Below are 14,995 nucleotides of genomic sequence, written 5' to 3' on the forward strand. Positions count from 1 at the left end.
ACCAAAGTCTTTTGATCATAATTTGAAAATGTCCATCTGTTGCAAAGATGGTTGTAGCAATAAGAGAAGAGAACACAGGTAAAAATCATAAGGAGCGCTGATGAAAACAGTCCTCTAACTGGTATGACAGTCCTCTGTTACTGATCTTGGAACTTATGCAACTGTGACAAGAATGTGGCAAAAAGCTTCTACTAAACTAAAAATAGATTTCCAAAAGAGCTCTCCTCTACAAGAATGGTAATTTTCACAGTGAATTTGGCTGTTGTCTCATGGCTCAAAAATAAAGTAGAAAATACTCAGAATACCCTCTAACCTGGTACATAAGGTTGCCTAAAACAACATGGTTCTCTGGTATTTCTCTTCGTTTTTCTTCATCATCACATTTCATTTCATCACAGTTCTAATTTATTGGTACTGCCTCCTTCCAAGCCTCACTTTTACAACTAAGGTTTGACAATTCCATGCATTACAATATATTCAGTGCTAGAACAAGCATTTTCTTGAAAAACCATATTGTCCTTAATTTCAGTTTCTTCTCTTTTTCTTGTATTTGAACTCAATAGTAGGACAGACTGCAGAAATGTTTTTGTACCTATTTACATTTTCTTAGTCTGCATCATCCTATGATAATCCCAGTGCTGTGTATTTTGTCATTTATATTTCTTTGTATGGGACAGTCTGGATACGCACAAAGTGTGAATACAACAAAATTTCATTTTTTGCCATAATGCTCATAAACCAAGCTGTGCAGTGGTGTTTGACGGGCTTTATAGCTGGAAATTGGATGTAAATGTACCTAGACTTAGAACACAACAGAGGTTTAAGAGAACAATGTCACACAAAACAAGAGCAGGATAGGTTACTCATTATCAGAGAATACTGACAAGACTGGAATCCATAATTGCTCTACATCAGAAAAGAGAAAAAGTGGCCACGGTCTTTGAAAGGACTGTGGAACTTCTGCTTTCATCTTCAGTCTGAGTTGCTACATGCCTGTCTGCATGAGCTTGGGAACTGCCTGCTAAATCCCCACTGACGGCTATTGCATGGTCACATGAGCGCATGAGAACTCTGCAGCGCCTTTAAACGTTAGCAAAAAAGAAATCTATGGCAACTTCGTGTGCCTTGTTACGTGTTTTAACTTGTTACCCGTTAGAGATTTTGCTGGCTATCCCCAAGCTTGTAAGAATGCTATAGGAAGGTGTGACTGTCACGGGAAACATAGATTCTTGTTGGATCTCAGAAAGTGAAGATACTAACAGATAGTAAAGAAAGATACTATAAAAGTATAGAGAAAATCAGTGAGGGTACCGCAGCTGCAGAGTGAATTCTGTGTGAGGCGAGTGAGAGGCAAGGAGCCTTCAGCTGGGGTAAGGATGACTAGTAAGGTAGTCATCAACAATAGGAAGAGGTAAGTAGGAAAAGATTATTCACTTTTCTTCACATTACGAAGGTGTGAATGAAGGTACACAGTAAAATTAGGAGGCAGCAGATCGGAAACTATCAAAGTAATGCTCTTTTGCATGGCACAGAATTAAATTGTGGAACTTCCTGTGACAGGATGTTGTGCAGGACAAAGTTATAAATAGAGGCTTGGTCTATCAGCCCTCATTTAAAACCGTGTCCTATATTCAGGCTCTGACTCAGGAGCTACTGAACAGAAGCTGCAAAGTACCTCAGGAGCTACTTCAACACAATGCCGTGTTGCATGCCGTGATTTTTTCCCCCTTTCCACTGCATCTGTTACAGACCACTGCTGGAGTCAGTGTCCTATGCCTTCGGTCAGACTTACTAAAGCTGACCCTATACTCCCAGCTTCAGGGTACTGTACTATGAAATGCCTGAATAATATTTAGTTGATGCACTAAGGATTAGTTCTTCTTCTGAAAACCTTAAATACTTTCTTTACTGTTATCAGCAGTTTGGATGTTACTCACCAAACAATGACTGACTTTTAAAATGTGTAAGGAGAAGAAGAAAAATAAGTTTTGGTTCACTGTGCCGTCAGAAATACCTTTTTAAAAAATTCAGCAAGCTTTTGATTGCCACTGTTTCAGTTGGACCATCAACTCATCAATGAATTAAAGATCTGACATTCCAATTCAGTTTGGCTGAATTATACTATTATACTTCTCCATTAATTTATCCAGTTGTTGAGATATATCATACAGCTACTTTCAGGTTTTTTATTACACCAACACAGGAGCACTATACTCCTTCCCTTTTATGAAACAAAATGCTTGGTATTTTATATTCATTGTACTCTACCATTAGAAGAAGATGGAAAAAATCCAAAAGATTGTTATTTAACTCTCTTACACTTGAATGTAGCAACACAGCAGAAAAGAATATCACAGAAAAAATCACATAGCTCATACAGTGAATGCCAAAATTAGTATTTTGCTTTAATAGCATAATCCCTTTGATGCATAATGATTTAATTTAATACAAATGCATATTCTTCTTTCACCTCTTAGTAGGACATTAAACTATTGAACTATATTTATACAGTATTTTTAATTGCTTTGAGAAATCAAAGCCAGCCAAGTAGTGTTTAAAGTGGAATCTTTGGAAGACTCATCTCATCTCATTAATTTTTTCCCCTTAATAATCTAGACGGGATTGCAGACGTGATCACAGGGGTGAAGGAATGAAGAAGGGAATACTTTCTAGTCATGACAATTCTTACGTCTTTTAATTTTCAATAGCAGGACGTGGAACTGCCGTATTCAAATCCTTGTGGTATTTTTCAGTTCGGCAGCTGACAATCTATCTTACTTTTTATGGGTGCCTTGGAGTGGTGGCATACGCATACCTCTCAGTTTTATGCACCTAACCTAGCCAGACTCTTGTTCTTCTTAGCAAGGAGAGTGATTCAGAAGACTAGACAGATTAGGTTAGACATCTGCTGTGACGCCTTTTGATGAAACCTCTCTCTTAAGAGAACAAAACCCAGTGATTCTCAGACAACAGCAGCAGTGATAGTTTTCCAGTTACTTCAGCAGCAAAGTCCGAGAGACTTCAGAAACACCCTTTGGTAGGAAGGGAGGTGCACAGCTCTGCTCCTTAGTATTCAGGAAGCATCACAGCATCTAGTTCCTTTAATAAACACCAAGGTTTAGCGCGGTGGAGAGGGGCGTTCTAACAGAAGTACAGAACTGTATAAAGAGTGGTTACAAAGACGGTGAATCCAAAGTCTTGGTAATGGTAGATGATAAAATATAGGAAATGGCAATCTGAGAACAGACTGGACATTAGGAAGAACTTCACCCAGAGGGTAGTGCAGCACTGGAGCAGGTTACCCCGAGAGGCTGTGCGGTTTTCATCCTCAGAGGTTTCTGTGACTCAGAGAGGCGAAGCCGCAACTGACAACATTCAGTGTTGATGACAGTCCTGATATGAGTGGGAGGTCAGACTAGAGAGCCCCAGAGGCACAACCAGCTACAACCAGGCATTTTGCGCTCCTACAAACTGTGTAACTTCCAAACTTCAGATTTACTGACAGTACGTTAAATGATAAGTGTTTCATTAGAAGCACAGTTCGTACTGTGATTATTTGGTAGGTTTGTATTCATGTATAAATAGATTTATTTGTCACTACAGATATAAAAAGCAGATAAAATCCCATATTTGACAACTCAAACATATCATTTAAGTGCCAGTGACCATATAGGAAGCACTTGTGTGTATTTTTGCCTTCTTTAAATAGTACCTCTTACGACATCTTATTGAAATTCTCTGTGCCTTTTTCAGAATACTCGAAGAACTTCAATGTCAAAATGTTCTTGCCTTTAAAGATTAATACCACGTATTTTACTTTCACCGTATTTCTAATGCCTGTTCATAGAAGCAATAGAGGGAGAGTTGACAACAGTTCTTTGAAGTAGGCACTGGAAGAGTGCTGCCCAGTCTGTCTTCTGTGGCTGTTCAACACAATTGCATTAAGCCAGTGGGAAGGGAAGGAGGAATATTACTTCTGTCAAAGTAGGAAATGTCAGAAGGATCCTTCATCTAACTGCATGTCAGTGGGTCTTCAAGTGTAAGAACTTTATCAGGAGAGAAATTCTAACAGAGGATCAGTTTGAAAATGTCTTCTCCAGAAACAGGAAAATCTGCTTGATTTTTTGCTTTTCAACTCCTGGTGTTTTTAAACCAAGGCTGCGAGCCATTTTAGAAGGTGTGTTTTAGAAAAGTCCATCTTCCTGGGCTCAGTATAGAAGAAACTAAGTAAAAGGCTACTTAAACTCTGTTGTATGTGAGGCAATATTTAGATGATATAGGATATACATTAAAAGACATAACGATCCTTTCTGTGCTGTAATTCTGTAACTCAGCATTACTTTCTAATACTGCTGAGCAGAATTAAGCAAAATGTAGAATTTAATGTGGCAGGATGTCACTCATCTGAACAGATGAGCAGCTGTTTAAAGCTGGGTTTAGGCACTGCTGGCTCATTTAGATATTATCTGTAAAAAAATGTTTCCGTCATTTATCTCCACATGAGAAGATTTTGTCTCTCTCTCCCTAAAACAAATATTTCATGAATTTCCAAGTTATTATATTCCGTAATAATAGAAGCAAGCCATGGGTTGTTTCAAATCTTTTTCTGACATTACACAGCATGGCAGTAAAAAGCTTTATCTGGCTTTAAAGGAAGTGTTTGCACTCAGTTACGATGGCTGTTAGTACTTCTGTATCAGGACACTAAAATGTAAAATGGTGTGCTCAGCTGAAGGGGAATGTGGTACTAATCACAGCCTTTTCTGCATGTACCTACAAAGTCCTCACAATCTGGAAATTACTTTGTTAGAAAGCCAAATGGAGTTGCCAACAAATGTATCAAACGAGGAACAATTTCTACACTAGCCCCCTGCTCTTGGGTTTTGGTGTGTTCTTGCTAGTTTCTGCCTTCACCTGTTTCTCCTTTTATTTTACCTTTGTTTGGAACTGGGCAAATTGGACCATTCCCAGTAAAGGTTCTCTATTAACCAGTGTACCTTTTCTCTGGTTTATGCAGTCTATGCAGCCCTCTAAGCTGTTTTATCCTGTCTATTCCTATCTGTCTTCTTTACCAGAGACCCTGCTTTCCAGCTACCTTGGAAAATTGTATTGACCTTTCTGGTTCAATAGTACCCAAATCTTCAAAGTATATTCTTATCAGTCAAAAATATATTATTTTGCTCTAGGGAGGCACGCGCTAGGCCAGCTGTTTGCTTTCTTCCTATCTGCAGTAACTTTCATGCCCGATTTAAGATTTTTTCTGCCTTGCTGGGTAGCAAGGCCAAATTTAAGCTGAGCTGGCCTGTTGGACTAACTTATTTTCTTTGCTCCTTCTCAGTCCACTAGTTGATTCTGCTGCTTATTTGCCCTGTTGCTCCCAGCCCTGGGCTATTCCTGTTCCCATTGTTCCATGCTTGCTGTGCTCAGGGAGCAGAGGGAGGGAGGCTGTTTTGGCAGCACTGCCTGCCTTTCGCTTTACCTCCTTCCTTATCGAGGGCTGCACGGTGATGGGACTTACCTGTACACGAAGATTGTGTGGCACATGCCAGTTTCATGAGCATGAGACCTGCACTGTACTGTACATGCTGTCCAAGTCTTGTTGCATGCTGTGGAGGGACGGTGGCCTCTCCTTGCGATGAAGCAAGCACTGTCATCCAGCCTGTTGAGACTGGGCGCTTCTGCTCATCTAGAAGCTAAGGGCATCCTTCTTCATCTTCTTCCAGGCTGAAAGCTGAAGGTTTTCAAGACAGGCTTTTAATGTACCTCAGTATTTATACATGCCACATTTGTTCCCAAGAACACAGAAATTCCAAAACTATAGTATTTTTCCCATTAATTCACCACTCTTTTGCACCTTAAGAGTTTCTGCTGTTTGCCCATTGCATTGTGTGGTTGTTTAAATGTGGACTATTTGCAAGTGAAAAGGAGTGACACATCTGGTGTATGGTTGGCATGAATTTATTTGCAAAAAACATTCACCGATCCCTGTTTTCTTGAACAGGGAGTTGCAAGTGCCTCACTCAAATCCCCTGACATGCCAGCTGGCCAAAGAAGATCTGTCCTTTTTCTTCTTTTCAGGGTTACAATGAAACTGTCGTTTCTGGCCTCCTATTTTTTCCTGACAAATTAGCCCTTTTTGATGAAAAACGTCTCAATGACTCTCCCAGAGGATGATTGAATTCCTCTGAATGACTATCAACCATAATTCTGAGGCAATGCAGAATACATTTATGTGGGAACGTTCACAGCCAACTGTTTTGCCACACCAATCAGTGCAATCACAGATAAGATTTTCTACAGGGACAAGCTACCGAAACTCACTTCAAGCTCCTGCTGCTTCAGCAGGCAGTTTCCTGCAGTGAACACCTCCTCCTAGCTGAGTACACCATCCAGCCTTACTTGCCCTGGCAGTACTCCTGGTGCTGCTGGTGAGCCAGTTTGTCTGGAGTGATCTCTGACAAATGGAGAGACGGGGCTGATGCTGAGAGGTATGACAAGCCTTTAGGTCATATAAGCAGTCCTGCAACTCACAAAATGCATGTAAAGTACAACTATAACTATTGCCTGAGTCACAGAAAGACCCCCATAGATTGTTCTTGCTATTATTTGTGGAATATACTACTTTAAAAGAGTACATTTGAAAAAAAAAAAAAAAAATTACCTGTGGTCTTCTACTTAACTCTCCATGCAAAATAATATGTAGTGTATAGCAATATATGCGAAAGTGAAGAGGTAGCTGAGAAATATTTTACATTTATTGATAGCTAAGTAGTAGCCCACCGACTGAAAATTGTCTCATTTTCTTCAGAGACCAAGGCATCTTTTCATTTTGGCAGCCCAGGTCGTGAGCAGGGCCAGAGTCAATGGCAAAGAAGCCCCTGCAGCTGCCTTCTGATACTGCCAACACGCCAGGTGCCACTGCCAGAACAAAACATTTACCTGGCTCCGGCATATGGATTTTCAAGTAGGAGAAGACAGACGAACACCGTGGGGTGGACAAACCACCAGACCACCAGCAGCCCTTCAACTCTGCTCTTCATGTTCTCTCTCTTTTTCTTATAATAGTTTTAAAGCTGTTCTGCAGCTGCACAGCGAACCTTTCCATGGCACAAAGCATGAGCAGATGCACAGACAGCATTAGTTCCATCCTGTACCTCTACTCTGCTGCAAAACAGTACTTCACAGGGTTGTGAATTACTCCATAGCACCGTTCTTGAAAGGTTTATGGCACAGGCAAGAGGAAAGTTTCCTCGTGCCCAAACAAAGATATTCCTAGACAAGGGAAAGTTGGACCCATGACTTTGCAATGATGCCAATGATGCAAGATAAGCATATTCTAATTAGTTCAGTTGTTTTCCATTTATAGGGATAGCAGAATTTAAGTCACGTCAGCTGATACTACCTATTTCTTTTGCAGTAGTCTTTCATGAAGACAGTATTTCCAGCTGGAACAAGTGGAATTTATTTTCAAAAGACAGTTGACAGAACTACAAACTCACCCACTTCTTTTGTGCAATTTAGTTTAACCTGAAGAAATTACATTTCTTCCCTTCCTGCTTTTCTGTTCCACCTGGGCAAATATGAAAACGCTCTGCGAACAGATATTAATGAAGCCTAATAGATGCTAAAAAACTAACAAACAGAGCAGGAAAAATCCCTTCTTTTTCAGGTGGCTCAATTTTTTCCCAGAGAAGTGGATGATCTTAGTTAGAAGCAGGGAGAAGTGGAATATGAGAAGGCTTTGCAATTATCTTTCTTAAAGTAAAAAGGAGAAATATAAAAACAGACACCCCTGATGGAAGATGAGTCTTGGGTCCTCAAACACGAGGAGAATATTATTTACAGGAAAATGGGTAGGAGTTTGGCCATTCTTTCAGAAAAGAAGAAATCCATTTAGCAAAACAGACACAAAGGCAGACTCAATTCTTAACAAGTTACAAAGTTTACATTACAAATTTAAATCTGTTATGAACCGTATGAAATACCAGTCCTCGTACGAAAGATTTCACTTTTCCTTAGTCTTACCCAATGTATGATAACGTATGTCATGAAAACTGTGTTGCAGCAGCTGTATTGTTCATGTAGCCGGTCTGCATCTACCTAAACAATTTGTGCAGCACAAGAGGAGTGGATCTGTAGAGAGAAACAGCAGTGCTGAGGATCCAGCTCCACGCTGTACGCTCATGTCAGGTCTTACTTTGCACTAGCTCTACTCCAGCACGGGATATTCAAGACAGCTCCACAGTGCGAAGTAAACCCCAATAAAGGGGACAGCTGAGATACTTGAAAAACACACTCCTCAAACTAGTGTAGACATCCCCCTCGATGTTCAGTACCTGGAAACTGAGAAAACTGATGTAATTTAATACAAATTAATTCTTGAATAATCTTTCCTGACAACAAAAGCAGAGAAGGAGCTTTGCCACAACAGGATCAGCTCACGCTTAGCTGGGGAATAGCTTGGAGTTTGTGTATGTTGGCAGGGCAAACACTTTCCCACTGAGAAAGGGAAGTTATTCACATATGACAGCTTCACCGATGACCAGTAACTAATTTCCTGGTTCACAGATCTGATGAAAGTCAGATTTCTAAACAGGCCTCTCCATTTTTTTTTACAATCCAGTATAAAAAGATACTGATGTTGGGAAAAGGGCCAAAAATGTCATATCTTAAAGATAAGTAAAATAATGACGTATTCTTAAGGCTTGGGAAATATATCAAAGTCGGAATTGTTTTAATGCCTGTTTCATTTAGGCATTAAATGGATTTCATTACTTTGAATATAATTGGAAGAGTGTTGCAGAAGATGTCAGTAAAATCCGGCATCGCTATTCGGAAGTGTAAATCATTTCATCCTAGACTTTATGTGACTGAGATGGCGACACAGAATTTAAAGTACGACTAGAAAACTGTGGATTAGTGGGACTTCACCAGGAGTTCTTGTGGGATACAAAGACCTTGCTAAAGCAAAACCCGTCCAGCAGTTCTCATCATTTACTCAGATAAACAACCACTTGTGAGGAAGTCTGCTGAGAACAGGAGGCAGGAAAAAAGTTAGGTTAACTGCATGCATCCGATACAAATTGTATTGGTTTTTAATCCAGATTCTGAGTATATGTTTCTGTAGATAGTTTAGTCTTGGGCTTAAAATGTCAACCAGAAGAACTCTATAGCAGACAGTAGCAAGGTCTCTATGGGAATACAGCAAGATTTCACAACTTCTTTTGCTTAGGGCTGGTGGGAAAAAAAAATTAAGGGGTGTGTTTCATTGTTTATTTGAAAGAAACAAGGACTCTTGATGTGAAGTCCGTACATGGTGGTTAGGTCGTGTGATATTGATTTGGATTTGGCCTTGAATTTGATGACTGTAGTTTGCAATTGCATGCCCACTGGCTACGCAAGTTGCTGGTTGAGAGGAGAGATCACACATTATAACACTGAGGAGAGAATGAATCTGTAGGTGCTAAATATATCCAGCTTATACCTGGCCAGACTTCAGAAGGAGCTTAATAATCCTTCTGTTTTCATTTACATCCACGTTTATTTGTACACATTCATTAAGTCTTTATCAGGCATTTCTCTAGTTTTTAAAGACAGACAGATCACAACTGCATTACTGCACAGAATTAAATCTTGTAGTCAGTACTCAGGCAAAACTTACATTAATTTCCATTCATGAGCTGCAGAAGTGTACCGGCTGTCATGCACTGCTGACTGGCGTTTCAAATAAAGTATGGTTCCTGACATGTGGGTCAGTAATCTAACAAGAAAAAAGAAGAGATGATCTGTTTAACGTGCATTTGTCCTGCTAATGTTCTGTTAATGTGCTGTCTAAGGGTAGGATTTGCTTCACTTCGGAGAGCTGTTATATCTGCAACAGTGCCTACACCTTGCAAGGAACTGCTGTAATGGAGTGAATTGCTAACTATTAATTCTGGAGCCAGTGAGCACATCGCAGGGGAAGATTTATTATTCCTTTTCCTTTGTAGGATGGTTACATGCAAATAGAAAATTCCTCATACTTGCTCATCATTCAACTTCACTTGGCAAACTTCTTTTATGTTTTCCTTCATTAGGAGCATTCAGAACATGAGTTTAGTTATGTCTTTCCAACTGCATTATCCTGGTCTGAAAAAGGCAGAATATATTTTCTGTGGATGTCCTTAAATACGAAATCTGGATATATTTTTTTTCTATGGCTATTATTCATACATTAAGAACCACTAATTTGATATTTAGGGATAGAGACTACGGAAAAGATTAATGTGTCTCATAAATCACTGAAAAGTACAGATAAATATACTCCTGTACCTTCACAGCTGCCAAAATGTGCAGTTGTTACGTATGAAAGTATATTTGAACATACATTTATGTTTGTCTTAAGCGTCAAATTTCTCTGATTATGGATACTTACAAAACCAATCTTCCAGTATTTTCCTTAATTTTATCTTTAAGTGAGGTGGATATACTGCTTCCTATGGAAAAATGTGCTATTCGTAGAAATTTACTTTTTACAGCTGAATTGAGCTGATGAAGAAGGATCGGTAGGTCTCTTGTCTTGGTTCTCCAAGTGCTTGGATATCAGAAAGGACTTAAGAAGAAATCTTGACTTCAGAAAGCATCTGTACAGCAGTAGGGGCAAGGGTGGGAATGGGAGCAGAGAAGAGTTTTGAGGCATTAGAAGCAAGAGAAAGCTGAGGGTGGAGTTCCGTATGGGGGACAGGGAAGAGAGTGGAGCATCAGAAAGAGTTGATTTGAGTGAGGACCATAGTTTGGAGGATTAGAGTGGTGGACCTAGAAAGAAGGGGGAGAATAAGAGGAACATGGCTGAATTTGAAAATAAATTCTGTGGGGAAAGTCCTAAAATTTTGTCTTCATGGCAAATACTGTGGACTTTCGCTCTGGTGGGACAATGGAGAACCCAGGGTCATGTAAAAATACTTGTTTCCATCTTCTGTGGTAGAAACAGGAGGGGAAATAGTTGACTCTATGTTGGAGGCCGTCTTCTAAATATATCCCTGATGCGATCTGCATAGAGCTTCATCCGTAGGTCAGGAGACACTGCCTTTCAGAACTGCCTTTCTAATAGCGCTTGAATTCACTACTGAAGGCCAACTGTAAACAAGTCAGGCCTTCTGTTTGCTAAGGGCTTGTAGTCTCCTTTTTGTTAAATTATTTGGTAGGTGACAAGCTGTACATACGTGCATATGAACGGCTGTAGGCACATCCTGACATGTGGTATAAGCATACTTCTGTTCCTGGAATGGGGAAGGCACACACTCCTCTGGCACCTTCTCTACATATAGAGATTTTGGCTGAAGGTTGTCTTTAGACCCAGCTCTCTCCAGTGACATCCATGTAATGTATATATATATATATATATATGGTGGAACATGGTTGTTCCCACTGTAGCAATGCTCAGGATTTAGTTGGGAAGTGCTGTAATAAGCCAGCTGTGAGGAAAGAAGGCTAAGTGCTCTAGTTTGAGATATGCTCCCAGTTGGCTATCCAAACAATTGCCTGAAAACTGCCATTGCTTGCAGTAGGGTGTTTAAAGCCAACCGAGGAGAGGAGACAGTGCTATGAACATGGCGAACTGCAGGTGAAGGCTCAATTAAATGACTCTGCAAAGAGGAGAAGCTCTGCCCAGTACAAAAAATAGGAATGTATGTGATCATCTTTAGTTAGGACTTGTTTGGGGGATAAAGCTTTGATCTTGGTATTGCAAATAGTTCACGTATGGTACATCAGAGATGCTGATCTGAAGGACATCAAATCCACAGTGTATTGAGACATATTGTGAAAAACCTATCAGAGAAAAATCCCTGAAATTATGCATGTAGGAACCACAAATGACTAAATACTATCACTTCCATATATCCACAGCTAACTGATGAGCTGGTGAAGTCTGGAGTTTTCTGATTTGGACTTAGTCCACAAACTTTATAAAAAATGGGTTTTGTTATCAGTAATAGTTTCATTTCCATCTAGTTTCCTTACTTTCTCCTTGTTATTGTGGGTAGGAAATACTGTAAGAAAAAATGTGTGAAGGTCTCTTACAGGTGTTTATTTGGCCAAATTCTCACTTCAAACCAGCATTTTTTTTAACCCTCCAGATGTTGATTTGCTAACTTAGAGTCAATAAAGCACCTTATTAATAGGAGGTTTGAAATGGACACAAAATGAAGAATTAAGCTCTTTATCCTGAAAGATGCAGAAACTTCTGAGGCAGACATGTAAACCCCACAGATCTGTCTTTCTACAAGCCTGCATGGTGCTGGACCAGATGATGTGATTTACTTGTTCTTGCAGGAGGTCTGATGAGAAAATGTGAATGCTCTTTTGGGACTTTAAATTCTATGAAAGAATACGTGAAATTTGTCATACTGTGCCTGTTGTTAGGAAAAACAGGTCTGCCTGCTGCAATCTGTGTCGCTTGGTTCTTTTCAGTATGTTTTTTCTTCCTTCGGAAGAACATTTGGTGGAGAGCCGTCCAGTGGGACAGTTCCAGCAGCTGCTCAGCATTGTCACCACCAGCTGCAAGCAATTCTGTCCTTAGTCTATGTTCAACAGGAAAGACAAGCAGTAAGCTGCATCCCACATTGCCCACCTACATGCTACCATCCTGATGTAGATGAGCCCTCTCTGGGATGAAAGAATAGCCCATTCTCCAGCTCCTTTGGCCCATCTCCACGACTGAGAGCCGGGCAGAGTTTGGCTGGGTTATTTTCTCATACTGATGCTTCTTAACAGGGAGCTGGACCATGGCAACACAAGCCATTTGACATAATAGCAATCCTTATGCCTCTTTGCCAGAGCGAGTCAGGTAAAGTTCGTAAGCTGTCGATTAATATTTTTTGTCTTAAAATATTTGTTTAAGAAAGACCCTCGTGACTTTAACAGACGTAAATGTGTAAATGCCACACTGCTAGGAGTCAGCCATCTGGACTTTGTAATCTGGCAGGTAAACAAACGGACCAGGCTCTTTGACATCTCTCAGATTATTGCTGGTCATATGAACATTAACATTTCCAAAGGTGTCTCTTTGCTTCGTCACATTTCAAAGGCTCCATTAATTTTGTTTTCACATGTTTAAATATTTATTTTGACCTTTTACCTCCTGGTATAACCTCCCGGCTTGTTGGACCGGCCAAATCAAAATACACTGATGTGTTCTGAATGGCCTCGCCGCTTGTATAAACACGCTGCAGAAACAGCTCTTGCAGAACAAAAGAGCGAGTCCTCCGCTGTGTTGTAGCAAATCTCTGTCCTTTTCAGATTATCCATCCAGGTAGGGGCTGTGCTGAGGTACGCCAGCTGGTTTTCCAGCCTTCTTACCCAGCCTTCTTGCTCACAACCAGGGTTGTTCCCCTCCACCCCGAGTAATGCTGAAGTCAGACCAACACCGTGTTGTTATCTCTTTGATGCGCAGGTGCCGCTGCTGGAGTACCGACCCTGCTCCTGGTCCTGGTGGTGCCTACCCTGGGTGTCCTCGCCTGCTCGGGATTCTGAATGTAGCTGGGTTTACCTTGTCCTCCGCCTAACACAAAGGACTCCCTTTGAAGATGAGGACCATGACTCTTTTTGATTCCTGGGACACCATCCTAAGCCAAATAAATTACACTTTAAACTAAATTACCCTACCGATTTCCTATGAACTTTGAGAGGACTGAGGCATCCAGGAACTCCTTCATGAAGTAAATCAACTTTTGAAAGGCTAAGAAATATTTTTAACTTGTTCCAATATGCCTTATAAAACACTTATGCTGATCTGCAACAGTTGCATGATTCGGTCCAATGGGGCAAGTTACAGTGTTAAAACCCAATAACATAGGCTGTACAGTGAAAGTAAAATCACCATACGTAGGTGCTTTAACTTGAATAACAAATTGTGAAATATAATAGAGATTGAAATGTTGATTGTATGTGATAAATGTAAGAGTACTACGTCTGTCTGTACTATCCTATATGTTTTGTGTACTGCATATTTTTGAATGGCCCCATCATCATATATTGGGATTACTGGTTTTTAGAGAGACAGTCAAAGCAAAAACATTTCATTTTTTTAGAGCTATATTTCTTGAGGCTATTGGATAGAATTTGAAGGACTTGAAATAAAAGGCAGTGACAAGGAATTTTTTTTATTTTAAATATGTTCGGAACACCCAAGAAATGCATAGTGTGCTCAGCTTAAAGGAGCTGTACTTCGCTGACACGAGATTTACCATATTCTTTTCTTAAAACAATTCTGTTGAAAAGTTCTGTTATGGTTGTTGTTGCTGATTTTAAGAGTGAAATGTCAGCTTTCAGGGAAGCAGCGTAATGTATTGGTTTTGATTTAGTATTATTACTATTATTATTATTATTAAGGTTGCAATATAACACTTAGGAGTTTGAAGATGGAGTCCATGTTAAAGATCAGCCAAGTGGACCATGAAATGGTAGGAAACGTATGTTATTTTTTAAAGTGAAAAGATTTAAAATGTAAAAAAAGAAAAAGATATACAATAAATGGCAAAAACAGAGTAGCACAGTAAAAAAGTTATTATATTTACATTTTTATGCTGCAGATGCCAGGTGTTACCTTCTTGTAGCGAAGGCATACATTTGGAAGAATTATATGCTTTTTCAAGAACTTGATATTATTCTAATGTTCATAGTGTTGTAAATAAGAGTTTTAAAGTTCTGAGACCGTTTCCCTATTTGATAGAGTACTGAATGATCCAACTGTGTGTTAGTACATGGAAGTCAGATCCCAACTGTTAGTCGAAGCTAAATGTTTACTATGGCCTTTGCAAAATGGGAACTCTATTAGAGATAGAGAATGTTTTTGTTCTGACTGTGTCTAGAATGTTTCAGTGTTGGGTTTTTTGTTGGTTTGGTTGGTTTTTTTTTAAGTTGTTAAAGAAATGCACATTCCTTTCATTTCCCATGGTGTGCTGGGAATTCGTTTGAGTGTGAATGTTGAAGAAACACAGTGATATTGAATCAGCTG

At 39.8% G+C, this 14,995-nt stretch overlaps 1 protein-coding gene across 1 annotated transcript in view; it reads left to right on the forward strand.

Moving 5' to 3' along the window:
• CNTN1 (contactin 1) overlaps positions 1 to 13,512 on the forward strand; it is a gene marked incomplete at both ends in the record, with an annotated part of 155,708 nt that extends 142,196 nt beyond the window's left edge. The window contains 1 exon segment of the mRNA XM_082498616.1: positions 13,433 to 13,512. Coding sequence (XP_082354742.1) covers positions 13,433 to 13,512 — 80 coding nt within the window.
• Between the last annotated feature and the right edge of the window lie 1,483 nt (positions 13,513 to 14,995).

Source organism: Vanellus vanellus, assembly GCF_965231255.1.
Source record: "Vanellus vanellus genome assembly, chromosome: 1".
Taxonomy (NCBI): Eukaryota; Metazoa; Chordata; class Aves; order Charadriiformes; family Charadriidae; genus Vanellus; species Vanellus vanellus.